The 27,243-nt window shown below is 34.8% G+C and overlaps 1 protein-coding gene across 5 annotated transcripts in view; it reads right to left on the bottom strand.

Moving 5' to 3' along the window:
- Positions 1-27,243, bottom strand: part of MALRD1 (MAM and LDL receptor class A domain containing 1) — a 732,448-nt gene that overhangs the window by 396,421 nt on the left and 308,784 nt on the right. For all 5 annotated transcript variants that reach the window (XM_028826041.2, XM_077945484.1, XM_077945481.1 and 2 more), the window contains exons 25-26: positions 21,195-21,442; positions 16,924-17,215 (exon numbers count right to left, since the gene is read on the bottom strand). In XM_028826041.2, coding sequence (XP_028681874.2) covers positions 16,924-17,215; positions 21,195-21,442 — 540 coding nt within the window. The remainder of the gene's footprint in view (positions 1-16,923; positions 17,216-21,194; positions 21,443-27,243) is intronic.

Below are 27,243 nucleotides of genomic sequence, written 5' to 3'. Positions count from 1 at the left end.
TAATATTTAAATATGTTATATATAAATATATTTAAATATATATTGATACATACACACACATATATTCCTCTGGAGTATCTGCTAAAGTATTTGTCTAACATTGAGTTAGAGATATTTGTTATATATACTGGATGCAAGTATCATTATATATATTACTGATATATTATTTAAAGAAATATATTTAAATTATATATATACACACACACACATACACAAATCACCAACAAGCACAAGCAAAAATCTATCAGGAAAAAGCAAATTGAAGTCTACAAGGCAAACTCCAAAACACTGAGGAAAGAAATTGAAGAGGATACAAACAAATGGAAAAACATCCCATGATCACTGAGAAGAATCAATATTGTTAAAATAACCATACTATATAAGAAATCTACAGACTCAATACAATTTCTATCAAAATATCAATGACGTTCTTCACAGATATAAAAAAATCTTAAAATTGATATGGAATTACAAAAGACCCCAAATAGTCAAAGCAATCCTCAACCAAAAGAACAAAGCTGCAGGCATCACACTACTGAACTTCAAAATACATTACAAAGCGTAGTAACCAAAACAGCATGGTACTGGCATAAAAACAGAAACATAGACCAATGGAACAGAATACAGAACCCGAAAATGAATCCACAATTCTACAGCCAATTGATTTTTGACAAAGGTATCAAGAACAGACATTGGGGAAAGGACAGTGCCTTCAATAAATGGTGCTAGGGAAACCTAGATATCCAGATGCCGAAGAATGAAACTAGGCCCCCACCTCTCAGCCTATACGAAATTAAAATTGATCAAAGACCTAATTTAAGACACAAAACTAAGCCTACTAGAAGAAAACATAAGGGAAATGCTTCAGGAGTTTTGGCTGGGAAATCAATTCATGAATAAGACCAAAAAAGCACAGGCAATAAACAAACAAAACAAACAAACAAAGATAAAACAAAGTAAATACACGGGATTATATAAAAAGTTTTTGCACAGCAAAGAAAACAATCAACAGAGTAAAAAGACAGCCTGCTGCATTGAAAATATTGCAAACTCTCCATCCAACAGAGGACTGATACCCAGAATATATGAGGAAACCATACATCTCAAAAGCAAAAATAATAATACTCCTCCTCCAATTTAAAAATAGGCAAATGATCTGAACAAACATTTCTCAAAACACACAGAAATGGCCAACAATTGTATGGAAAAAAAAGATCAATATCACTAATCACCAGGGAAATGCAAATCAAAATCACAATGAGGTATCACATCACCCTTGTTAGGATGGCTATTATACAATAAGACAAAAAATAACAAATACCAGTGAGAATGCAGAGAAAAGAGAACTTTTATACCCCGTTCTTGAGAATGAAAACTAGTGCAGCCACTATGAAGAACAGTATGGAGGCTCCTCAGAAAACTTCAATCCCCCTATGGGCATTTATCCAAAGGGGGAACAATAATTAGTACATCAAAGAGATATCTGTACTCTTATGTCTACTGCAGCACTATTCACAATAGTCAAGATAATAAATAAGCCTCGGTGTCCAATAACAGGTGAACGGATAAAGAAAATGTGGTATAAATACACAATGCAATCTTATTCAGCCATAAAAAGGAATGAAATCCCGTTGTGAGCAGCAACATGGATGGAACTGGAGACATTATGTTAAGTGAAATAAGCCAGGAATAGAAAGTTAAACAACACATGTTCTCACTCACATGTAGAAGCTAAAATAAAGTTGATCTCCAAGAAGTAAACAGTAGAACAGAGAATACTAGAGGCTTGGAAGGGTAGGAAGAAGAGAAGGATAAGGAGAGATTTGCTAAAGGTATAAAATCACAGCTAGGGAGAAGGAGTAAGATCTAGTGTACCATACACACTAGGATGACTATAGCTAACAATAATATATTAAGTTTCAAACAGCTAGAAGGAGGATACTGAATGTTTCCAATACAAATAAATAATAAATATTTGAAATGGATATGCTAATTACCCTCATCTGATCACTACACATTGCATGTATTACAGTATCACTATGTACCCCATAAATAAGTACGATTATGATGTGACAATTTTAAAATTTCTTTAAAGCAAATTGAAAGCACAGTGTGAGACTTTATGCCCACTAGAATTGCTAAAGTTAAAGACACTGACAAACCAAATACTGGTGAAGATGTGGGGCAACTACAAATTTCACACACTGAAATTTGTCAGTGAGATTATAAAGTGATACACATATTGGAAAATTGTTTAGTTATTTCTTATAAAGTAAGTCATGCTTCTGAACCCAGCAATCAAAGTTCCAGGTACTTACAAGGAGATGTGTACAAACATTTTCACAGCAGCCTAATGCACAATATCTAATGGTTTGACTCAAACCATATGTTCATCACCAGAATGCATAAGCACATTGTGAAATAGTCATACAATAAAATGCTATTCATTCATTTAAAATAAACAAATTAACAATAGAACAATATGAATATGTTACAAAAATATTATGTTGAGATAAAGGAGTCAGACACCCTAGAAAAGGGGTCCCCAAACCCTGAGCCATGGACTAGTACCAGTTCATGGCCTGTTAGGAACTGGGCCACAGAGCAGGACGTGAGCACCGAGTGAGTGAGCTAAGCTTCACCTGTATTTACAGCTACTCCCCATCGCTCACATGACCACCTGAGCTCCACCTCCTGTCAGATCAGTGGCAGCACTACATTCTCGCAGGAGCGCAAACCCTATTATTTGCTGCGCATGCGAGGGATCTAGGTTGCATGCTCCTTATGAGAAGCTAATGCCTGATGATCTGTCACTGTCTCCCATCACCCCCAGATGGGACCATCTAGTTGCAGGAAAATAAACTCAGGGCTTCCACTGATTCTACATTATGGTAAGTTGTATAATTATTTCATTAGATATTACAGTGTAGTAATAATAATAGAAATAAAGTACACAATAAATGTAATATACTTGAATCATCCCTAAACCACCCCTTCCCCCTACTCCTCGGTATGTGGAAAAATTGTCTTCCATGAAACTGGTCCCTGGTGCCAAAAAGATTGTGGATCGCTGCTCTAAAATTCACAGAATTGATAGGAAGCTCATGACAAACAAATCTAATGTATGGTAATAGACATCAAAATACTGGTTGCCTCTGAGTGCTGGGGTGGAGGGCAGCATTACTTGGAAGAATAGGAAAGTTTCTGGGTTGATGTAGATGTTCTCTGTTTTGGTGTAGTTGAACTTATGCTGGTCTGCATTTGTCAGAATTCATCGTATTGTATACCAAAATGAAAGGATAAGGGGAGAAGACTCAAGGTAAGTCTCATCAGAGATCCAAAGGAGAGAAAAGAGCAAATGAGAGAAAGCAATATTAAAAAAAATAGTAGCTTGGATATTTTTTTAGAATTTATAAAACATGTCAATTCTCAGATTGAGAAATCTTAATGAATCTCAAACAGGACGAATAAGAAACCCATACTAATACACATCATAATATTGAGTGGAATACCAGAGACAAAGAGAAAATCACAAAAGCTTAAAAGGAAAAACAAAAACAAAAACAAAAACCACTTTGCTTAAAAGGTGTGACAACTAGACCCAGAGCTGATTTCTTGATCTCAAAATTAGAAACCAAGAGAGTGATAAAATGTCTGTCGAAAATATCTAACAGAAAATAACTTCCAACCTAAACCTGTAGTATGTCCAATTCAACTATTTTCAAACACTCTGCTGAAGTAAAAATATTTAAGTTAATTACAGGTAATCCCAAAAAAAAAGCATCATTAAAGGCATTTCTTAGAGTTAGCATATTTAAAGAATGAAGAAAATAATCTTGGAAGGCAGAACAGAGATGTAAACTACAGACAAAAGAGCAGGAAAACTGGATCTAAAATTTTTAAGCATCTTTCCTTTTTATTTTATTTCATTTTAAATAAAATATATTTCAAAGAAAAAACATGTATGTGTTTTCGTTTTTATGGTTTGACACAGAATTTTATATAAACAACTTAAAAATTTTAAATGACATTCTTCTAAGAAATGTTATTTTTGTAATCTATTCATATATCTGTGAAAGCAGATGATGTGGTGGTAGGTTGGGAAGACCAAATATCTGTTAAAATAATAGCACTCAGATATGCTAATCCCCAATATTCTTTCCACAGAAATGAAAGAAATGGCTTATGTGGAAAGAATCCTAAATTGAATTAAGGACATTTTCTTGGAACAATGATAGAGTTAAAAATTAAAGTATTTTAAACTGCACATCTCACCCCTATTATATAAGTAGAGTACAGCCAATTGGCATTTCAAGTGAAACTGAAGTTTTCTAACAAATTAAGTTCATTGGGATATGAAACATATTCAGTTTCACACAATAATATTTTTCTTCCAAGAGAAATGTATTATGTTGTTTCACTTACACTCAACCATTCAAAATAGATTATTATATTACCATTTTTGGTTTTTATTTAACTAGAACATAGTTTAGGAGCTCACACAGTAAAAAATAGTTTAGTTTTAGCTTGATAACCAAGATAATGCCAATAATTCTGTAATTTCAAACTTGCCTTATATTTCAGTAAAGATTAACTTTATCAGAAACACAAACACATATATTATTTAGGAAATTAAAAATGTAGTCTTTTGGTTTTTAGAGCTCCTAAGAAGGAACCAAATTGTGAGTGCTAAGGAACATATTTGTGACACAGAAGCATATTTTGGGGAATTATGCAGTGATTTCATTCCTACCAATCATTTAACAGGAAATAAGGTAGTCATTTTAAGTTAGCATATCAAGTAATAAATTTAAATCATGTCAGTTGTTATTAAACAATTACAGTGCAAGGTGCTACCTTTGCAAGATCCACAGAGCATCACCCTCAGTTAATTTCATCCTTGACAATGATCACTATGATCCTTACATTTTTATCCCAAAAAAGTGATTTCCAGTCCTTTCTTGTTCTCTAATGCAAAAACTGTTTTCCCCTTCCTCCTCCCATGCTTATATTTTTTAACTTTTTGGCCCCTTCACAATCCTTTCCATCATGCCCTAGGATTCTGTGTTTGTAAACAAACTCCTTCATATTCTCAGGGCCTTCACAAAACACTACTCTCTTTTTTACTGCAATGCAATATTTTCCATCCTGGTTGCATATTAGAATCACCTGATGATCAGTCCTTAACCACAGAAATACTGATTTATTGGACATTGGAAGTGGGATGTCTTGGGAGTTAGAATTTTTAAAGAAATTCCTAATGATTCTTTGGAAGCCAGGGTACTATATCCTGGCTCTTCTCACAGGACATACCCTCCTTCTGTAACTCCTAGTCTCATCAAGACTCATTCATCCTTTAAGACCTGTCTCCCACTTGTGAAACTTCCAGTTGCTTCTTATTTACTGTCTTCTCTCAATCTCCTGGTCAACCTCTGGCATTCTCTAAGAATTTGGGCCATTTCTTACAGTCTCATTTCACTACAAGTTCTGTCATTATACAAGGAATTTCAAGGTTGAGGAATAAGATACACACAGTGCAAAACTGCTCTCAAAAAATTCACCACTGCCTTGCACACTGCTAAATCCAATGGCCAGTTTCAGACCTCATTTTGTTTAACCCAGCAGCAACATTTGACAGTCACTCCTGGGTAATACTCATTTTCCTTTGGCTTCCAGAACACTGTTCACCTGAACGTCTTCCTTTCACTCTGGTCTCTCTATGTCTGTTTCCTTTGTTGCTTTGTCTTTATCTCTTGATCTCATAATGTTGAATGTCCCAGGGCTTAGTTCCTGGTTCTTCATTCTTCTCTGGATCTTCTCTTATCCTCTATTATTCATTCTTCAAGGAATAAATGTCTATTCATTCTTTGATGATTTTATATGCATATGACTTTAATTCTGACAACCCCTAGATTAATGTCTGCCTCTCAGGCCTCCCTCAAAGCTTAGATTTGTATTCAGATGCTAGGTTGACATCTGTACGTGCCTAGATGACGGACATTTAAACTGAACATGTCCAAACTGAATGCCTGAACTCTCCCCTATTAAATCTGCTCCTCCCACAGTCTTCCTCATTTCCTCTGATGGCAAATTCATCCTTCAAGGGCCTCAGATCAAGAATCTCTCTTAATTCCTCTTTTTACCTCTCACCTCACATCTTGTCTTTCACTTAACCACCTCTTGCTATCTTCCTTGCCACCACACTGGTCTATGGCATTATCATTTCTTGCTTGCATTATTTCAACATCCTCCTAACTAGTCCTGCTGCTCTTACCTGGTTATTCTGAAATCTCTCTACATTACTGCCAAAAAGATTCTTTCTAAATGTAAGGTAGATCACATCACTTGCAGAGTTTTTTTTTTTCTCCATTTTGCTCAAAATGAAAACCAAAGCCCTTGTAGTAACCTACAAAACCTGCCTCTCCATCTCCTCTCTGACCTCCTACCCCACTACCTTCTTCCAGCTTTAGTTTCTTAGCTACACTGGCCTCTTTAAATTTGTCAGGCATGCCCTGTCTTGGTACCTTCACCTGGGATGCTTCCTATGCCTGGGATACTCTTTTGTCTGATGTCTGCTTAGCTAATGTCCACGTCTCCTTCAAGTCTGTTCAAACAACCTCATATGAAATTACTTTTTCATTGTCTTTGCTTATGTGTGTTATTTATATGACCTGATTAGATTTGGAAGCAGTGAGGGTATGTTACCATTAGAGGAACGTTACTAGTAATACACCTCACAAAATAATACTTTCAATATTATCTACAGTTACCGGGAAAGAAGTATCCATCAAAGGCAAAGTATTAGAATACCAAATGGTGGTTTCCATAGCAGAGTGAGCGGTATAAGAAATTCAAGCACTATAGGAGTGAATTGGATACACTGAAATTGATAACCAGAGAGTTTATAAAAAGAAATAACTGGCTCTTAAATTTAAATTATTGACTCACAGGCTGGTCAGAAATTCAGAGTATTGCTACGATAGCCCTAGAATTTATTCTTGCTTATAGGCACAAAGTTGATGTAGGCAAAAATCAGACACAAGATTTGACTCACCAGATTGCAGAATTAGAATAAAGATTAAAACCAAGCCTGGAAAGGTCCTATAAGTAAAATTTGGGGCACTTTCTGGGGGAAAAAATTTGAATCTTTAGAATCAGAATGACACATCTAGAAAATGTATACAACCACAAGTGATTCAAACAATAAAACTCAACTTTTGATAAGTAATGCTGGGGTTAGTCAGGCTTTAAATGCAGATGATATAAATCACTGTAAATATTTTGAGCAGAATGTAATTTTATGGAGAGAATTTTACACAGATAAAGTGTTGAAATGGTTGGAGGAATGAGCTCTATTGAGGTCTTCCAGAAATGGCTCCCAGAATTGGCTCTCCATGAAACCGACTAACAATACAGAAGTCAGAGAACATCTTTCTTGATGACTTCTGGGAAATTAGAGATCTTCTGAGTGTAACTAGGGATAAGTCAACATTCAAGTAAACATCCTAGTTACACAGCACATGATAATGAAAAATAGTAAGTTCCTTTATTAAGATGTAGGCTTAGCTGCTATGCCAAACCACAAGATAGCAGTGAAAAGGTAAGAGATTATTCTCTTTTTCACAGAAAATATGAGCTAAGAAATCGTAGGCTGATGTGGCAGCTCTTTAGTGTTTGGGGGATAGGACCCAGACCCCTCCTACCATTCATGAACTGAGATCAAAGCTTGAGTGCCTACCCTCACATTCACAGGCTGGCCAGTGGGAAGGATAGAAGGGAAATGGAGGGAATGCCTCTTCTCTTTAATTGCACAACCTATAGATTGTGTATAGTATCTGTTTACATTCCATTGGCAAAATACATTCACGTGTTCCACACTGGTGATAACAGAGACTGGGAAATACAGTCTTTACTCTCTTTGACTATGTATCTATATCAGTATTGGGAGTTTTATCACTACAAGAAGCAGAAGAGAATGGCTGTTGAGGAGCAAATAGCAGAGTACCACACCTCCAGTCTTGGGTGATTTGATAAAACAATGACACCTTGTTTAGGCAGCAGTGCTTACTTTTATATAGTTAATCTATGTAATAATCAGACCACAGTAGAGCTATATGAAGGAATGAATTTCAAATAAAAACTTCACTGGTTACCTTAACTAGAGATTTTAAAATAATACTATGCTACTGTGAGTTAATATTGCAGTGTAATAATATGCAATATAATTGATAACATGTAACATGATTACTATTTTCTACTAAATCGTTCCATAATTTTAATACATAATGATGTCATGCATTTTTAACTTGATGCACTGGGTAAATAATGTGGGAGAAGCTGCTGTTTCAATATTTATAAGGCTGTTTACTATGTATTGTTACATTCAAAACCAATTTTAAATATATTAAAAATATTAGCTAGTATTTTCAGGAATGTTTTCCATGTAGGCCATGCAGAATTTTATACAATTCCTTTCTATAACGTCTGAAATTGGAAGAATGAAGATAGGTAAAATATAGTTATCACCAGCAAGATTGGAATTTGGGAATGAGAGTGAGGAGGGATGGGCAGACAATCCAGCTGCCATAATGAAGAAATTTTAGTTCTTAGGACAAACATACAAAAAAAGCAGGTTTCCAGGAAAATATCTTGTATTTAAAGGAGAGAGGCTGTGGAGCTATTTAGGCTACTTGTTATTAGATCCACGAACAGAAGATAAGTATTTTTAAATAGACCTAGGTAGCAGAAAGGAAACAGAGCTTTCAGACCTTAAAAGGCCCAGTTCATCCCTGGCCATTCAGACATCTGAAGTCTCACAAGTCCAAGTGCTGACCAAATATATATACCAGCATGCCCCAGGGAGAATTTAAACAAAGTATAGCCCCCACTCATATACTTTTAGTAATGTGTTCCTGAAAGTCAGATGTCCTGCTTATACAAATGAAATGCTATATCCTAGAGGCAATTTCCTTTTATAATTAGAATAATTATTTTAATTTCTCTCTTTTAAAATTTCCCATTATGTAAATGGGGATAATTATAATGTATTCCATATCTACCATCTTTCTAAGTTCTTAAAATGCAGATGACATCCAGTGAAACTAATAAAGGTGTAATGCTTATCACGGCATTTGCAAGGGCCATAAATTCTTTTAAATCAGTGATGCTCATCAGTGAGATGAGCTGGTTTATTGGGTTTACTGCTGTCTTCTTTAGACTAACATTACATGTTGATATGAATAAACTTGGTAGTGAATCCCTTAGTTAGATTTTCCAAGAGTTCTTTAATTATTCTTTTTCATCTACTTCATCAAAGCCAGCTCTCCTGGGTCAAAATCCTGTATTCTTTTATCTTCTCCTACATTGTGATGTTTTTCACTTGCTTTGCTTTCCTCTCCACAACTTTTTCCAACACTTTCTCAACTTCTAGGGCCATTTATAGCTCAAATTAGACAAAAACATGACTACACAGGAAAGACAATAGTGAATTTATCTGGAAGAACTGCGCAATGGAGTATCGGCCCACAGTGCATCTAATGCTGTGCTGTTTCTCCCAGTTCCAGCAACATCCGTGATAAAAAGCCTCCATTGCCACTCCACAAAATCTGCAAAACGTCCTTGTCTACCAGTTTGGAATGGAACTTGTATTTGGAATGGAACTTGTGATTTTTCTTGCACAACATACTGTATGAACAGTAGTCTAGTGAGTTTGGGGTGATGTCAATGTGTATTTCCAATACAGATATTAGTCAAAAACCAAACACCAAAAGCAAAAAGAGGCATTCTGTGAAATTTGGATATTAAAAACCAGTAAGCGTTTTATTGGGAAAACATTAATTTGGAAAACATTCTGTGGAGCATGCCAATATTTTTAAAAATGAACTTTTCTCTCCCCCCCACACATCATATCCAGCCAACTCATCAACTTCTCTGAATCTCAGTTCTATTTTGTAAGGTTTTCCAGGTTCAAAACTGTAATCTTTTCTTTATCTCCTTCGTCCATCAGTGGCCGTCATGTCAATTCTATCCCTGGATCTTTATTGTGACTATTCTTTCTTCTCCATTTCTTATTATGAATAATCAATTAAACCACCACATTTAGCAGTTAAAAATTTTAGAGACTTTTTGAAAGCAATTTTTTTTTTCTGAAGAGAAAATGAAGGCAAAGGAGATTTGAACCCTTGCTCTAAGTAGCGAATAGAACATGAGGAAGAAAGAACAGCAAGTATAAAATATGCTTTTAAGAAATGTCAACATGTGTACAGTTTAATTTCATAGTCTCCTTAGCGGGAATAAAGAGAGGCAAAGAAAGTTACACCTAACACTGACTATATGCCACACATTGTTCAAGAAGTGCTATATGTTACTCTCTGATTTATTTTTCAAATCACTCAGAAGTAGATTCCAACAGTCCCAATTGTACAGAACATAAAGATAGGAATTAGAGAGGTTTAAGTAGATTAGCTGACATCACAGTTAGTAAGCAGTGTCAAAATCCAAGTTTATGTCTTTAAATCTCAGAATGTAACACATGTACTTTGCGCGAAACAGCATATGTAGGTTTCACTAAATTATTTAGCCATATACGACCAGCCAGATATTCCTAACTCAGGACTCTGAGTTGCTACTCCAACAGTCTCATCACCAGGCATTAGTTTTAAAGCACTGCTAAATATTGCAGAGAAATGAGTGACTTGAAAGATGAGCTATTCAGTCCTCACTGTTTTTCATATATTTTTAAAAGAAATTCATTACCATATTATATCCCAAAACAAATACATTGAATAACTCCTATTTGGAGGTAGCTGTGGTGATTAAACTCACTCTCTCTCTCTCTCTCTCTCTCTCTCTCACACACACACACACACACACACACACACACACACTTGACTCCTGCCCTTATTGCATATATATGTTTTATTAAATACCTGTCAATAAGTAGAGAATATGACCATGATTTAATTTGCATATGGACATTTAGAAGAGGAAAGTTGGTTGTCTTTTTCTTATTAAAATTCATAAAACAATTATTTTTATCTTTCATCATTTAGCAATTAACAAAATTGCCATCAAAGTAAGCTCTTAAATATGACTCCTAGGGACTTAATAATAATTTAATATTACTTTTGCTAATAAAGCCCTGGGTCTATTTTGATTAATCAGAATTACTGATTCCAGATTCTGCTCAATTGCATCTTCCTAAATATATACATTATTCCCCTCTTGTCTTTTCTATTTTAAGCTATCCTTGATGGAGTTGTTAGCCTAAACACATGAATATAGATGAAAAGTGTGTGTGAGCTAGAGTCATTTCCTAAAGTTTAATGGATCTTGTTACTGTTGATGGAACATAATGCCATTTATCCCAGTTCACTCTGTGCAAATTCCAAGTTAAGTGTTTTTGCAGTAATGAGAAATTAAGAATCATTAAACATTCTAAAGATACACACACATACACTACTCATGAGACATCAAAAATAAATTAGAGATGTTTTCAATAAATTATAAGATTTTATAGTTATAATGTAATATAAAATAAGGATATGCTTGTGATATCGGCAAGAAATATAATTTTGCCAAAACAAATGAAAGAAACATGTTCTTAATAAAATGCAAATAAACAAGGTTTACTGTCAAATGTTTATGCCACCTAAAGAATATGGGTAAAGACATAAAAAATATAGGATAATGTAAAATGAGATTTTTTTATTGAAAAATACCTACCATACGCCACACATTAAGAAAATTATGTGGGCAGTTACCTCTTTTGATTCTTAAGAGTCTTAGAACCTAAGAAACATGTGGGAATTATCTCTGCTTTATAGATGAGGAAACTGTGTCTCAGATAAATTGGGTAAAAATAGCTAATAAGAGGAGAGTCTGATATTAATACCTATTCCACTAGAACATGGTGCCTGTGCTTTCACATTTGACCTTGAGGTGCATTTCCCTTTTTTTTTTTTTTTTTTTCAGATGGAGTCTCACTCCGTTGCCCAGGTTGGAGTGCAGGGGCAAGATTTCAGTTCACTGCAACCTCCGCCTCCCAGATTCAAGCAATTCTCCCTGCCTCAGCCTCCCAAGTAGCTGGAATTACAGGCACCCGCCACCATGCCTGGCTAATTTTTGTATTTTTAGTAGAGATGGGGTTTTGCCATGTTGGTCAGGCTGGTCTTGAAACTCCTGACCTCAAGTGATTCACCCACCTCAGCATCCCAAAGTGCTGGGATTACAGGTGTGAGCCACTGTACTTGGCAAGGTGCATTTTTGTACTTCCATTAAACGGGAAAACAGCTGAAATTCTTGGAAATTTACAAATATCACATCAACTAACGGAGCTCTTTGGTCAGAGACAGGCCCAAAAGTGCCCTAGAGTGTTGATTTTATCTCCTTTGTTGTCCACTGGAGTAACCAACAGACATGAGTAGCTATTGGGTAATTGAAATGTGACTAATTCAAATTGAGATGTGCAGTGAGTGTACAATACACACTGGATTTAAAAACTTCATATGTAAACAATAATGCAAAATATCTCATTAACACTTTATATTGATTTTGTGTTAAGCTGGTAAAATTTGGGTAGACTGAATTAAAATATATTATTAAAATTAATATATTTTATTATTTATTTTTTATTTTATTTATTTTTATTTTATTTATTTTTAAAAATGTCACTATTAGAAAATGTAAAAGTAAATATGTGGCTTACATTTGTGGCTCTATTGGAAATTTATGCTATTCCTTAACTCGCTTGCACCAACTTCCATAAATAGCAAAAGAAACATTCTGGCCTTTTATTTGTTCAAGATACCACTATTCCCACCTCTGGCTTTATCCTCCCCTCCATATAGATATAGATAGATGTCAGATGTAGATATAGATACACACAGATATAGATATACCTCACCAGGAAAAATGTTCTGTAACTTCATATAGATATACATGGTAGATATAGATATACATATAGATATAAATATATCTCACCAAGAAAGATGTCCTGTAACTTCTCTAGTGGTAGTTGGTCTCATGGAGAGCCAATTCTGGGAGCCATTTCTGGAAGACCTCATTAGAGCTCATTCATCCAACCATTTCAACAATTTACGCATATAAAATTGTCTCCATCAAATTACATATTTAGAGTGACTTATATTGTCTGTATTCCAACCCTGACTAACCCCAGAATATATACACATATATACATATATACACATATATACACATATATACACATATATGTATATATACATATATACATATACATATGTATATATGTAAATACGTATATGCATATAAGTCTACATATGTGTGTATATACATATATGTATGTGTGTATATATACACATTTATGTGTATATATGTATATACACATATGTATATGTATATATGTATATACAGACATATATGTGTATATATGTAGATATACATATATGTATACTTATATGTGAGTATGTATATACACACTTCTCTAAAAATATCGGAGACTCCTACAGAGTCTTCTAAACTCACAATGAAGTTAAGGTGTTTCAGAATTATTTCACAGCTTGAGTCTCTAAACCAAGTTTAGCATTTCACTTTTACCAAGAAATGGGTGTATACTTTTAGTTTCTGAAGGCACAATTAAAGGTATATCAAGTAGTTTATAGGAAAGTGAACTCCACATGCATTTATTTGTCATCTGCTTCACTTGAATGTAAGCGTTACAGCTGAGATAGCTATACAAATATTGCAGTATCTCACCTTAATTTTCAGAATGCTCTAATCATAGAAATAAAGGTATTCAGTTGTTTTTCTTGGAGTCTTTCTACTGCAGACATTCCCACAAGTTATCATACTTCATATGAATGCTCTTTTTTATTTTAATGTAATAAATTATATTAATGTTTAATATAATTAGCCTTTTATATTAACTTTTCCTATTCTTATATTAAATTCTTGTTTATTCTTTGTTTTCTAAGACCATTTAATATCCTTTTGATGTAGGTTCATTTTGAGAAAAAACTAAACTGATACCCAAGGTGGTCCACAATTTGACTCTATTTCCCTTGTAATATCTCAGTAGCTATATAAGGTGCCCACCTTAGCCAAATCATCACCCACAGCCCACTCTGCAGTGTGCATGACACCATCCCTGTTCTTTCTTACACCATTTAGCCTGCCTACAGCACTCTCACGACCATATCCTTTATCTGGTCCTCCAGGGCTCAAATTCCACCACCCCTGCCCTACAAACCGAAGGGATCTTTCCCTCCTATGAGCTCTAAGTGTGGTTCCAAATTCTTGAGCACCCTATAAATACATTTCAAATTAGATATCCTCAGCTGAATGTTTTATTTATTTTTCTCTACAACCTCATAAAATATTTTTGCTTACTTTTCTCCAAATTTCTTTATTATTTTTAATATTTACAGATACACAATAGCTGTACATACTTATGGGGGACATGTGATATTTTGATACAAGCATGCAATGTGTAATGATCAAATCAGGGTAACTGGGATAACCATCACCTCAAACATTTATCATTTTTTTAAATGTTGGGACCATTCCAAATCCATTCCTCTAGTTATTTGGAAATACACAGTAAATTACTGCTAATTACATTCATCCTATATACAACATGAATGGAACTGGAGGATATTATGTTAAGTGAAATAAGCCAGGCACAGAGACAAATATCACGTGTTCTCACTCATATGCGAGAACTAAAAAAAATGATCCCACAAAGGTAGAGAGTAGAATGGTAGTTACCAGAGGCTGGAAAGGGTAGTGGGAATGGGGGGATAAAGAGAGGTTGGTTAATAGGTACAAAAATACAGTTAGATAGAAGGAATACAATCTAGTGTTCAGTAATGTATAATGTTTAAATATTTCTCCTGGCATTTAGTTACATCCTACTCAATGTTAAAGTTATTCAGGGAATTTTTTTCTACCCACTTGCCATCTTGTATTAAAGAGCAATTTTTTTAAAAAAATAAATTCATTAAAAATTGTAATACACCCTCTCAAATATTATGATATTCAAAGAGCTCTGGTGTGATTCCTTTGTGCCCTTAATTTGTAATTAATGTACAATCAATACTATTTTGTACATACTTTAAAATTCTCCTGCTAGATGTTTCCTAAAATATGACCTCATTCAAGATTTTACTAGTTTAAGGTCTTAAAATTCCCAACAAGATTGGTTTGTTCCTTTTGTATCCCACTCAATAGTTTTTTATTAAATTTTAAAGCAGTTTAACTTTTTCTTTTAATGTTGCTTCCTTGAGTCAGGCATGTGGCGCAAGCCTGTAATCCCAGAATTTTGGGAGGCTGAGGCAGGTGGATCGCTTTGAGCTCAAGAGTTTGAGACCAGCCAGGCCAACATAACGAAAACCCATCTCTACAAAAAAAAAAAAAAAAACCCAGAAAATTTTTGCTCCCTCATCAATGAGATGCTACAAGATTATTTTTTATTGTGATCAAATAATTACAAAGGACCAGACTTATCTAAGACCTATATCTGCCATCAAACATCCCACACAGAATGAAAGGCAAAGCTTTTCTTGGAGAAGCAGAGTAGTCTTGGGCATGTGAATCACCTTTGCATTAAATCCACCTATGTATATTTCCCTTTCATTACAGTCTTAAAATGTTTATTTGCTTTCCTCTATACTATTTCGTATAGTGTTAGAAGCTTGTCAGGCAAAGAGCCTGTTTAACTAATTGTCCACTGGGAAACATTTATCTAGAAACTTCTATGTAACCAAATGAAAAGACTCCCTTTGAAATAAATGGGGAAGGCAGAAATGGCAACATTGTCCATTCCACCTACTATGTTACAAGCCAGAGCAAACAAATTAGTTTGCTTTTAATAAACCATTTTTATATTCATCAATTATAATAAATATAATTTAAATATCAATGAAACTGTACTTCTGTTTTCTACACTAAACTCATGGTTAAAAAAATTAATATCTGCTGGGCATGGTGGCTCATGCCTATAATCCCAGTACTTTGGGAGGCCAAGGCAGGTGAATCTCTTGAGCCCAGGAGTCTAAGACCAACCTAGGCAATACAGCAAGACCCCATCTCTGCAAAAAACACAAACATTTGCCGGGTGAGGTAGGACATGCCTGTAGACCCAGCTATTCAGGAGGCTGAGGTGGGAGGATCAATTGAGCCCAGGAGGAAGAGGTTGCAGTGAGCTGAGACTGTACCACTGCACTCCAGTCTGGGTGACTGAGCTAGACTCTGTCTCAAAAAAAGAAAAAAAGTAATATCTATCATATCATTGGCTAACAAAATTTACTCCTTTGTCATGTTAATAATATTTATTGCATTCATTTTCATCTCAAACATTTAATATTATATGGGTTAATGGTGCTTGCTAATTATACTACTTATAGCATTGTCTCTGATTGTCTCTGTAGGAATTACATTGAACATGTGTCAACTCAACATTTGAGTAAAATTCTTTCAACAAATTATCAAAAGTTATTTTAGGTTAAAAGGACATATGGACACATTCAATTATCTACTCTGTTTCAATATCAAATTGGCTTGCTCATGGGTCCATGAAGAAGGTGGCAAACATCATAACCACAAAAATGTCTAATTAAAATTGAATAACCCTGTCCTAAGTTTACTTATGTTTTATTGGAAGTGAATCAATGTTTGCTTAGGATTAAATTCTGAAGCCGACGCAAAGAGGAAGCTGACTAAACAGAGAAGGTGGGAACTGACAAACAGACCAAAGCTTGGAGAAAATGTGGAAGACATTTTTATGAGTAAAGGCTTGAGAAATATTTTTTTAAGTTTAAAAAGATCTTATATTTTCTTTATGAAAGTGATAAATGTAGGTGTTTATGCTATGTCTTTTGCATCTTCTTTCTTCCTTTTCACCTTTCACCATGCAAAAATACCAAACACACACAGATTAGAATGTACCTGTTGGAAGAGGCACTGCCAGTTCTTCTTGCATGGATCCACGGAGTGATAGACAATTTTCTGTAAGCACAATGTCATCAAGTGCAATGTCGCCACGCTGACCTTTCCCAACTCTCCCTTCAAATTTGAGTTGGAAGTCTTCATCACCAAACAGTGACAGTTCTTCCCTCCGCCAAAAATTGCCTTGTTCTACAGTGAGGTTAAGTAGAACCTTCGTTTGGTTTGTGACTGACACCTGCATTAAGGTGAGTGCCCCAATGCCATTTCCATACATGTGATAATGAAAAATAATCTGTAATCAAGAATAGGAATATACATATGATACGATTAGTATAATTAATATATTATTTTCAATTCTATCCCATTGCCCTCTTCTTTATTAACACATTTCTGGAGGAAAATTACACCTATTTATTCTCTTGCTCTGTCTACACTTTAACACTGAGTGAAGTCAGACCAGCCTTGAATCATATGTTGCAATGTATGAGAGACAGCAGAGGAAGAATCAAATATAAATTTAGTAGGAATAAAAGGGCTGAGTTTATGTTCTTTCTGTGACTTCTAAAAGCAAGATTCCTTCATAAACTCTTAGAGCCCATTGTCAAAGGAATACAAGATCATTAAACTGCAATGCATTATATAAAAAGACTTTTCATGATTAAGAAGTAACAGGAACAAAAGAAGATTATTTTTAATCTCATGAAACTTATTTTCTTTTCTTCTTTTGCTTATTCCACTGCCATTTTTGTACTTGAAACACTTTCTCAGTTCTGTAACATTCTCTGGGCTTCATTTAAATACAGCAAAACCCCAGAACAGTAATTACCCAAATTTTACTTAAAATGCTACCAATGGACTTTTGCAGAGCAGCCTGGGGAGCTCTTCTCTGAATAAAAATTAATAGAAAGTATTTTCAGGGATTAATATTTCAATGTTGCAAAGATGAAATTTACCAGATTTTGAGCAATTGTTACACAGTGAAAAAAGTCAGGAAAATTCTGGGAAAAGAACAGAACAGCTTAGGAGCAGTAGGAATTCAAAGCCTTTAAAGCTTTTGTCTTGTCATTCGTGTGAATGAGGGAAAACAGTGACAAAAGTGCTCTGCACACAGGAAAAAGACATGTTTGAAACACTAGCAGTCATATAAATCATACTCTACAAGAAGAAAAATGAACACCATTAAATCACATATGCAGTGCATTACTCCAAAAAGGATCAACCAAGAATGGGTGAGCCATGCAGTGACTCTACCCATCTCCCAACTGATTAAATATTTAAATATTATTCTATGACCCCAAAATACTTGTTCTATGGAACTAACTTTCCCAACATGAGCTCTATGATCATTATAGATTGTCCTGGTACTGGTGAAATTTGGGTACCATGACTCATTTGAGTGAGAAATAAAGTGGCCAGGGGCCAACCTCTCAGACAGCATCCCAGGGCCACCTGTCCAGCACACTTCTGCAAGGACCCCTTGCAGCTATAAAGAGGGTCTTCTCCTTTTGTGTTTGTCTTATTTGTGCAACAAATATGAGGCCTATGTTTTATGTCTCAGTAAATACGTCTGTATCTTCTTCAGGTCATTTGCTGAATGATGCCATCAGTTTAACATGCAAACAGATGCACCAATACCCCTATATCCAGGGGGAACACTGGTGACAACAAAGCCTAACACAGGGTAGTGAGAGTGAATAAAAATCTTCTAAGCATTGGTAGGCCCGGTGGCTCACACCTGTAATCCCTGCACTTTGGGAGGCCAAGGCAGGCGGATCACCTGAGGTCAGGAGTTCAAGACCAGCCAGGCCAACTTGGTGAAACCCTGTCTCTACTAAAAATACAACAACAACAACAATAATAACAACAACAAAATAGCTAGGCTTGGTGGACTGTGCCTGCAGTCCCAGCTACTCAGGAGGTTGAGGCAGGAGAATTACTTGAACCTGGGAGGCAGAGGTTGCAGTGAACAGAGATCACACCACTGCACTCCAGTCCAGGCAACAAAGTGAGGCTCCATTTCAAAAAGAAAAAAAAAACCATTAAGGTCTGATCTATTCTCTTATCACCCTCTATATGCATCCTCCCTACACACTAACCCCCACAAAGAAAAAATAATTGATTATCTCTGCTTGAAAGGTATTCCACAAGGTGAAGGGGCAGAGGTGATTCTCATAAAAATCTGGGAGATCAATCTGCTTACCTGATGAATATATTTTTAATATGGGAGACCCAATATTTCCCAGCACAATCTTTCCTTACATATTCTTATTCAATCTATATCATAAATATTCATAAAATGAACCATTCATCATTAATTTTTTGACATTTCTTCCAGGCATACTTCATTATTCTCACACAGATGTTTAAAACATTGGGGACTCTAGTTCTGGGACAAGGGGAATATAGCAATGGATGAAATCTTAGTTACTACAGTATGAAAAAATATTCACCAGACATTTTCAGAAGTGTCTCAATAGAAAAGCTTAGATGTCAACCTGGAATTTTCATATTTTGTATTTAATATTTAGTTAGGTTTATAAGACTAAAACTAATTTGTGATTTTCAAAATATCTATAGATGTATAAAGCTAAATTTATAGATGTATAGCCAACATACAGAAAATCTGGTATGCTTGGGTTTTATTCCTGAGAAAGTACCAAGTAATCTGGAAGATAGCAAAAACAGATAAAAACTATACTTGATAAAAACTCAATTTTTGCCAAAATAGTTTTGTATGATTTACTTTCATTCTAGACTGCTGACCAAGTTCTATCACTAAAACTCTCATCTGATCATGTCACTTCCCTTGCAGAAAATCTTCACTGTCTGTGTGATAGATGAAATTGCTCTATAAGAGTTAAACTATAAAATCAACTCACGATGAGACAGAAAAACTTTTAAGACAAAGTAAAAGTTTAACATGTATTAATACTGTGGCAGTGCTAAGGTGTTGAAGGCTGTTTGATATGTCTCTCTCCCACGGTTAGGGCTCTGTCAGCTGTGGACACAGGCACGGAGAAGTGTAAGTTGGACCGGGCAGAGTGGCTCACACCTGTAATCCCAATACTTTGGGAGGTCGAGGTGGGCAGATCACCTGAGGTCAGGAGTTCGAGACCAGCCTGGGCAACATGGTGAAAACCCTGTCTCTACTAAAAATACAAAAATTAGCTGGGATGATGGCGCAAGCCTGTAATCCCAGCTCCTCAGGCGACTGAGGCAGGAGAACCACTTGAACCTGGGAGGTGGATGTTGCAGTGAGCTGAGATCACGCCACTGCCCTCCAGTCTGGGCAACAGAGTGAGACTCTGTCGAAGGGCAGGGGAAGAGAAAGGGAAGGGAAGAAAGTTTCTGGATGTAATTTGTTTGCTTTTCAGAGTTCAAACATTGGGGAACACTCTAGTCAAAATTAGACTAGAAATTAGAGACTGCATTTCTTATTGTAAATATATTTATTTCTGTATCCATCTCTTGTAAGCAAGAGATCTCTGAGCACTTGTGATCTCTAAACACTTAATTTGTACTATATGTAAAGCTAAATTCAGTTCTTAGCCTAGCTGACTCAAGTCTTTTATGGAATATAAACAAACAAGCAAACAATAAAAAAGGAAAGTGGAAAACCCCGTAAATACGTAGTTATCGAATGAGGCTGCTGCTTTTCCCAAAGAGCCATACAACCTTATTTATACTTTTAATTATCCACAGATGTTTTTGTGAAATTTTCACAGGCTAATAACCAAGTCATGTTTTATTCCTGCCTATAGAAATTATTCTACTTGTTTTAGGAGTAAGTTCAGGGTCCTTTTTGTTTTGTTTTTCATGAAGACTTACTCAACAATTTTTGTGGTTCTAACTATCTCTAGTATTCATTCTTGTAGATATTTAATTACATACTGACTGTTGTTTAATTCTGTTTCTGTTTGTAAAATTTCCATAGTTTTAATAAGCACTAAACTTCTTAACAGAAAGCAACTGGTATCTTACTTCTGTATTATACATGGCTGTGAATAACAACCATGGTATTTTCCAATGGTTTCCCAAACTTCAATATCCATGGAATTTATCCATAGGAGAAATTGTTCTAACAGTTATAGCAATCCTTCCCTTTCCTTCTGAACTTCGCTTTTTCCCTCCCTCACATATCCAAAGTTGAATAAATTCAAACTCATCTTTTCTCTGGCCCCAGCCACTCTATTTTCTGTATGTCAATTTATCAACAGTTTCTCACAATAATTCTGTGTTTGGTTGGTTGGTTGGTTTGATTTTTCCCATACCTTGCAGTTTTTGCTTCTCTTACTTATAACTGGACTTGAAATTCTGGCAGCTCTCATGGGCTGCTGAGGGAACAAACTCTTTATAAAGATGTAATGACCAGATGAATTTCCCAAAGTGTGATCTGCCGCTGGCTCTGTGCCTGCTGCAGGGATGCTGCTAGCTTTCAGATTCCAGTCAAAGTCCTCATCTTTCTCCTGCTCCCAGGAACAAAGATCAAATTCGAAATCACAGCGCCCACTGGAGGTACCTGGAAAATATTTCCAAATATATGTTACGGAAAATGGAAATGTACTGACTTTAAAACATGCAATTCAAAATTGCAGTGATCTTGCTGTATCATGTAATATTTGAAACCTTATAATGCTATCCTGATAGCAAGATATAAAGAGACCAATTTGGTTTGCTATACACACAGCTACTTCCCTGGCTTCTGTAAGTTCATTTCTCTACAAATCTGGTCCCAGTTTCAAAGTTGATAAACTATTTTAGTATTATACACATTTCCTTCTCTAAATATCTATTTGGTCCATGTAATTTATTTATTCTGTCTTCTCATCTATGCTTCTCAGGTCTTGGTAAGAAATTTATGAAGTTTATTATTCTGCAATACATTTTAGCTTGGGTAATGCTGCCCCGAGCAAAAGTTATCATTAATCATAGTAGTTATTTTATTTTAGAACAGATCTTTATTTTAGAGAAAATTGTGAAACAGAAAAGTGAGGTAAAAAGGTGTGATAATTTGAATGAGCTTATTGTAATAAGTTGCAGAAATTAAATATGTTAAGTTGCATCAAATACCAAACTATTGCATCAAATACCAAACTATTTCCCAGGTATTTTTTGAAGTATTTTATTACTGTCATTGCTTAAGTTGCTTTATTTTTCCATTTCCAAGATAGTAGAAATTATACAGGAATCTTTTTATCATTCTGCAAGTAAATTATCAGCTGAAAATGGTAGTGAAGATGTTATAAAACTGAGCATTGTGGTATGAAGGTGTCATACCTTATACATTTATATATTTAGGACTTTTGATACTTTTCATTTTTAAGTCAATATTCATGATTCTGCATAAAACCAATGAGGGAGGCCGGGCATGGTGGCCCACACCTGTAATCCTAGCACATTGAGGCTGAGGCAGGTAGATCACCTGAGGTCAGGAGTTCAAGACCGGCCTGGCCAACATGGTGAAATCCCATCTCTACTAAACATACAAAATTAGCTGGGTGTGGTGGCGTGCACTTGTGGTCCCAGCTGCTCAGGAGGCTGAGGCAGAAGAATCACTTGAACCTGGGAGGTAGAGGTTGCAGTGAGCCGAGATCGTGCCACTGCACTCCAGCCTGGGTGACAGAGCAAGACTCCATCTCAAAACAAAAACAAAAACAAAAACAAAAAACAAAAAAAACAGTGAGTAATTTGATCATAAGTAACAAAATGTACTGTTTAGAATTCTTTAATGACAATAATTCTTTATGAAGTTCTTTTTGAAGATTACAACTGCAATAAAAATCTGTAAAATCGTGAGATAAGTGTCCAAATATTAAAAATACTTGAAAATAACCTATGGTAGCATGTTGATATATCTTCAGATAAATGTTTCTCTCTTAAATAAACCTCATTTAAACAATTGCTCAAAATTTTTAAGGCAAATGAGGGTAAGAATGACTCTGTCATCAAAACATTCAGGGACTTGCTCTCCAATGCACAAGCCAAAGAAAGGCAGGTAACTCCATAGAAGCTATGGTAATTCCTGGACAAATCATCCACTCTATTTTATTACACATGACTCTTTAAGAATGTCCAAGTTCTGTTGCATGTGGCATCAAAACAGTGAGGTTTTTGTTTGTTTGTTTCTGTATGGATACATTCTTACAGTTACCCCAAGTCAGATAAAATTGTCTCAATGTGCAAAACAAACCCTAAACTCTTTGTAGTTTATAATGTGGAGAATATGAAAACATATGAGGCTGGGTGCAGTGGTTCACCCCTGTAATCACAACATTTTAGGAGGCCAAGGTGAGAGGATCACATGAGGCCAGTTCAAGACCATCCTGGCCAACAAAGTGAGACTGTCTCTACAAATAGTTAAATTTTAAGAATTAAAAATTAAAAAAGAAAACATACAAGTTTTACCATTGTTTCTATGCCATTTGGGGATATATAATAAAATACTAAAATAAAATATAAGCTAACTTTATTACACCTCTGAGCAAGGAACTTACACAATAAAGAAAAAGGGCTTAAAATAAGCACTTTCAGCTTTTGAAAGAACTAAAGACATTGCTTTAAGAAAACATCAAGACTGATAATTTGTTTTTGTAAATTGTTTACCAGTCAAGATAATACACATTTGTAATGTCTTCAAGGATAGAGATAAATTTTCTGTCATAATTTATGTCATCAAATCAACAGAATGCCTTTTTAAAATCTAATAGCTAATTCAGTTTTCAAATGTCATTTGAAACATATTTTGTAATTTATTTTGTTCCTAGAATAGACTGTAATACTTATAACCTATTGTAGTGTAGAATACTGAAGTTCTAAGTATCCTTTCAAAGGACTGGGGAGTAGATGTCAGGAAAATAATAATGAACTCCAACGCAGCATCTAGTTTAAGAATATGAACCGCTGTCTTGGTTCAGAACTATAAAATGAAACAAATAATTCAGTTGCCTTGTGTTGGAAAATTTAGCAGCCTCTGAGAAACAGATTAGCATATAGAGCAGCATCTGGAGAGGCCATTCATATAAGAAAATAATGTGTGCTGCTGAAAAACAGATTTGATATTTTTATTCATGTAAACACTGTTACATGGATCTTTACAATGTAAATCATATTTTTCTTTTGATCTTTTCCCTCGTTTTGAAGTTATATTTTCTTGGAAAGTTTATTTCTAATATACCAGTGGGGAAAATAAAATAAGTAAAAATAAGTTGTTTGCATTTCACATCACTATGATGAGGGGGAACAACTTATAATTTCATATCCTATTATTTCCCATAGGTACCAGGTAAAAAACATAACATAGTCTTGAGAACTGATGCCATTTCCTGGCATTTCTGGTGCAGTTAATGCCAATATCAGACAGCTGTGCCATCAGGAAGACAATGAACACCTTTGTCTACAGCTGTGTCATCAATCAAACTAGTTTCTACCTTTCTAAATCCTATAATTTGTCCATTGATGAATATCACTATAGGTATAAAATATGTCTTATTTGAAAAGGCATATTTGGAAGGAACATAACATAATTCCTTTTAAGGTCCTACCATCAAACTCAAAAAATTAAAATCTTACCATTATATTCATGTATTCATTCAATATAAAATTACTGAGCATATTCTATAAATAAAGCACATTGAGGAAAATAGGAAAAGAGGGGTACTGGGTATGAAATATATTGTGTTCCAGGTCCTGAAACATTCTCTTTATATCTGTCATTTCATTTAATCCTCACTTTGTCTCTATATAATAGTTATTATTCTTATTTTGGTTGATGAGAAAGTTGAAGTTCAGAATTAAACTTTGCTTTGCATTCCACTGTAAGTAGCAGAGCTGAAGGAGGATACAACACACAGCTCCTTTAGTACTACTCCCTTTGATAATGTGGAATGTAGCAGTTAGGGGTGAGAGTTAAAATAGAACAAATTTACAAATACAATGGGATAAGAAAGTACATGTATGTATAGAAAACATTCTCTAAGAGACTCCTGCCTCTGTGAGCTGGTAGCAACATGAAGACAGCAGTCATTCAATTCAGTGTGATTATTCTTGAGGTATTGTGGCATGATGTAGTTCATCGCTTCTTTAACTGTTCTTCTGAATATGAATGTCCTACAGGTGTCAATTTGTCATTCAAAGGAAGAAGATTCTGCATTCAAATGAATGGGATCAATTCTATAAATTTTGTCTTTGAAAGATTTTAAAAGATGCTAGTATATTAAAGGCTCTGAGAATTCCCACAATACACAGACTATTTCTTTAGGCAAGAGAGGATATTCCCAATGTATTTGACTAAGGAACATTTTTACCTTTGGCAGAACTATTAACATATTGTAGAATAGTATGCTTATGATACGGGACAAGACTTTCAAATCCTGATATTAAGACAAACAAGCAAAAGGCATAATTAGAGAAGCTGGGTATTAGTTTCCTATGGCTGCATACGAAAATATCACAAACTGGGTGGCTTAAATCAACAGAAATTTTTTGTCTGACTCCATTTTCAGGCTGGAAGTCTGAAATGAAGGTGTTGGCAGCATCATGCTCTCTCTGATGGCTACATAGGAGGCCTTTCTTTCCTTGTCTCTTCATAGCTGCTGGTAGCTATGGGCCATCTTAGTGTTCCTTGGCTTGTAGATGAATCACATCAATCACCTGTCATTCTCCCTGTCTGTTTTCACATCATCTTCTCTCTGTGTCCAATTTTCCCTCTTCTTATAAGGACACCAGTCATTGAATTAGGACCCACCTTTATCCAGCAGGACTGTATCTTAACTAGATGACATCTGCAAAAGTCCTATTTCCAAATAAGGTCGCATTCTGAGATTCCAGGTGACCATGAGTTTAAAATTCCAGGTGACCAGGTGTAACTAAATTTTCAGTGGACATTATACAACCCAGTTACTTAAATGTTTACTTTTTCAAAGGTAAATCTCTTGGGCTTTTGTGCTCTGTAATCATATCATTCAAAAATAATTATAATTTGGCTATCCTTTGTTTCATTTCTTGTGTTAAATATTGACCAGGACCACAAAGATAATATTAAACAGTAATACTAATAGTAGATATTTTGACATGTTCTTGATTTTAATGTAAGTATTTTTACTCTTTCCTACATTAATTTGATAGAACACCTTTAATGTCTTAAAAATAATCATACGCATGCTCTGCATAGCGTAAGAAACGGCTGCTTAATTTAAACAATAATTTTCAGCATCTATCAGCTTGCTATTATTTTCTTCAGTAATGTGGGTACATTGACATATTATGACATCAAAATACACTTAAAATGTTATAAGATCTTCATCTCAAATTGCATGATATATTACTATGTATATACTACATGTATTATGATGAATTTAGTTTGCTAGCATTTTAAGCTTTTCTGCATGTATATTCACAGGGCGTTTGAATATCACTCGTCTGATTTTTGGAGGCTTCATAATCAGTGATATATTAGCTTAATAAAATAAATTCTACCTTTTCATATGGTTGAAATAGTTTCTTTGGGCATTATTAGTTCATTAAAATTTGGTAGAACTCCATAGTATCTACCCCAGGAGAAAGAACTGGAGGACATTTGTTGATAACTTATTTGATAGTTAATGGTCTTTTCAGGTTTTTTACTTTATTAGTTAATTTGGTTATTTTTCCCCTAGAAAAGTAACTATTTCATTGACATTTGCAAATTAGCACAGAGTTATTGGTCTCTATATCCTTTTTATGTCTCCTTTAGCAAAACTACATTTATTTGTATCTTTCTTCCTTTTTTAAATTAAAAATTAGTAAAAGTTTATCTACTACCTCTATTTTTAAAAATAACAGTCTTGGACTTATCATTTGAATTTTTTTTTCAAGTTAGCATTTCTCATTTTCTTAACAAAATTTTTGCAACCTTTTATTCTGAAATAGTTTCAAACTTGCACAAAAGTTGCAATAATAATAAAAATATCTTTCATCTACCCTTTAACCAAGTTCACAAATGTTTATATTTTCCTATTTCTATCTAAATTCATGTGTATGTGGATACACAGGCACACCTCTAATGTATTGCTCTGTCAATTCCGGGCCATTACAAAAAAGTAAATACCACAATAAAGCAAATCACATGAAATTTTGGGTTTCTCAGTGCATATAAAAGTTTTGCTTACACTATACTACAGTGTACTAAAAGTAACATTACGTCTAAAAAGTGTAAATGCCTTAGTTAAAAATAATTTATTCCTAAAAAATGCTATCATCTGAACATTTAGTGAATCACAATGCTTTTGCAGATGGAAGATATTGCCTTAATGTTGATGGTTGCGGAATGGTCAAGATGGTGGT

This window comes from Macaca mulatta, chromosome 9, assembly GCF_049350105.2.
Source record: "Macaca mulatta isolate MMU2019108-1 chromosome 9, T2T-MMU8v2.0, whole genome shotgun sequence".
NCBI classification, from domain to species: domain Eukaryota; kingdom Metazoa; phylum Chordata; class Mammalia; order Primates; family Cercopithecidae; genus Macaca; species Macaca mulatta.
The sequence above is the reverse complement of the archived record's forward strand: the minus strand, read 5'-3'. Positions and strand labels throughout refer to the sequence as shown.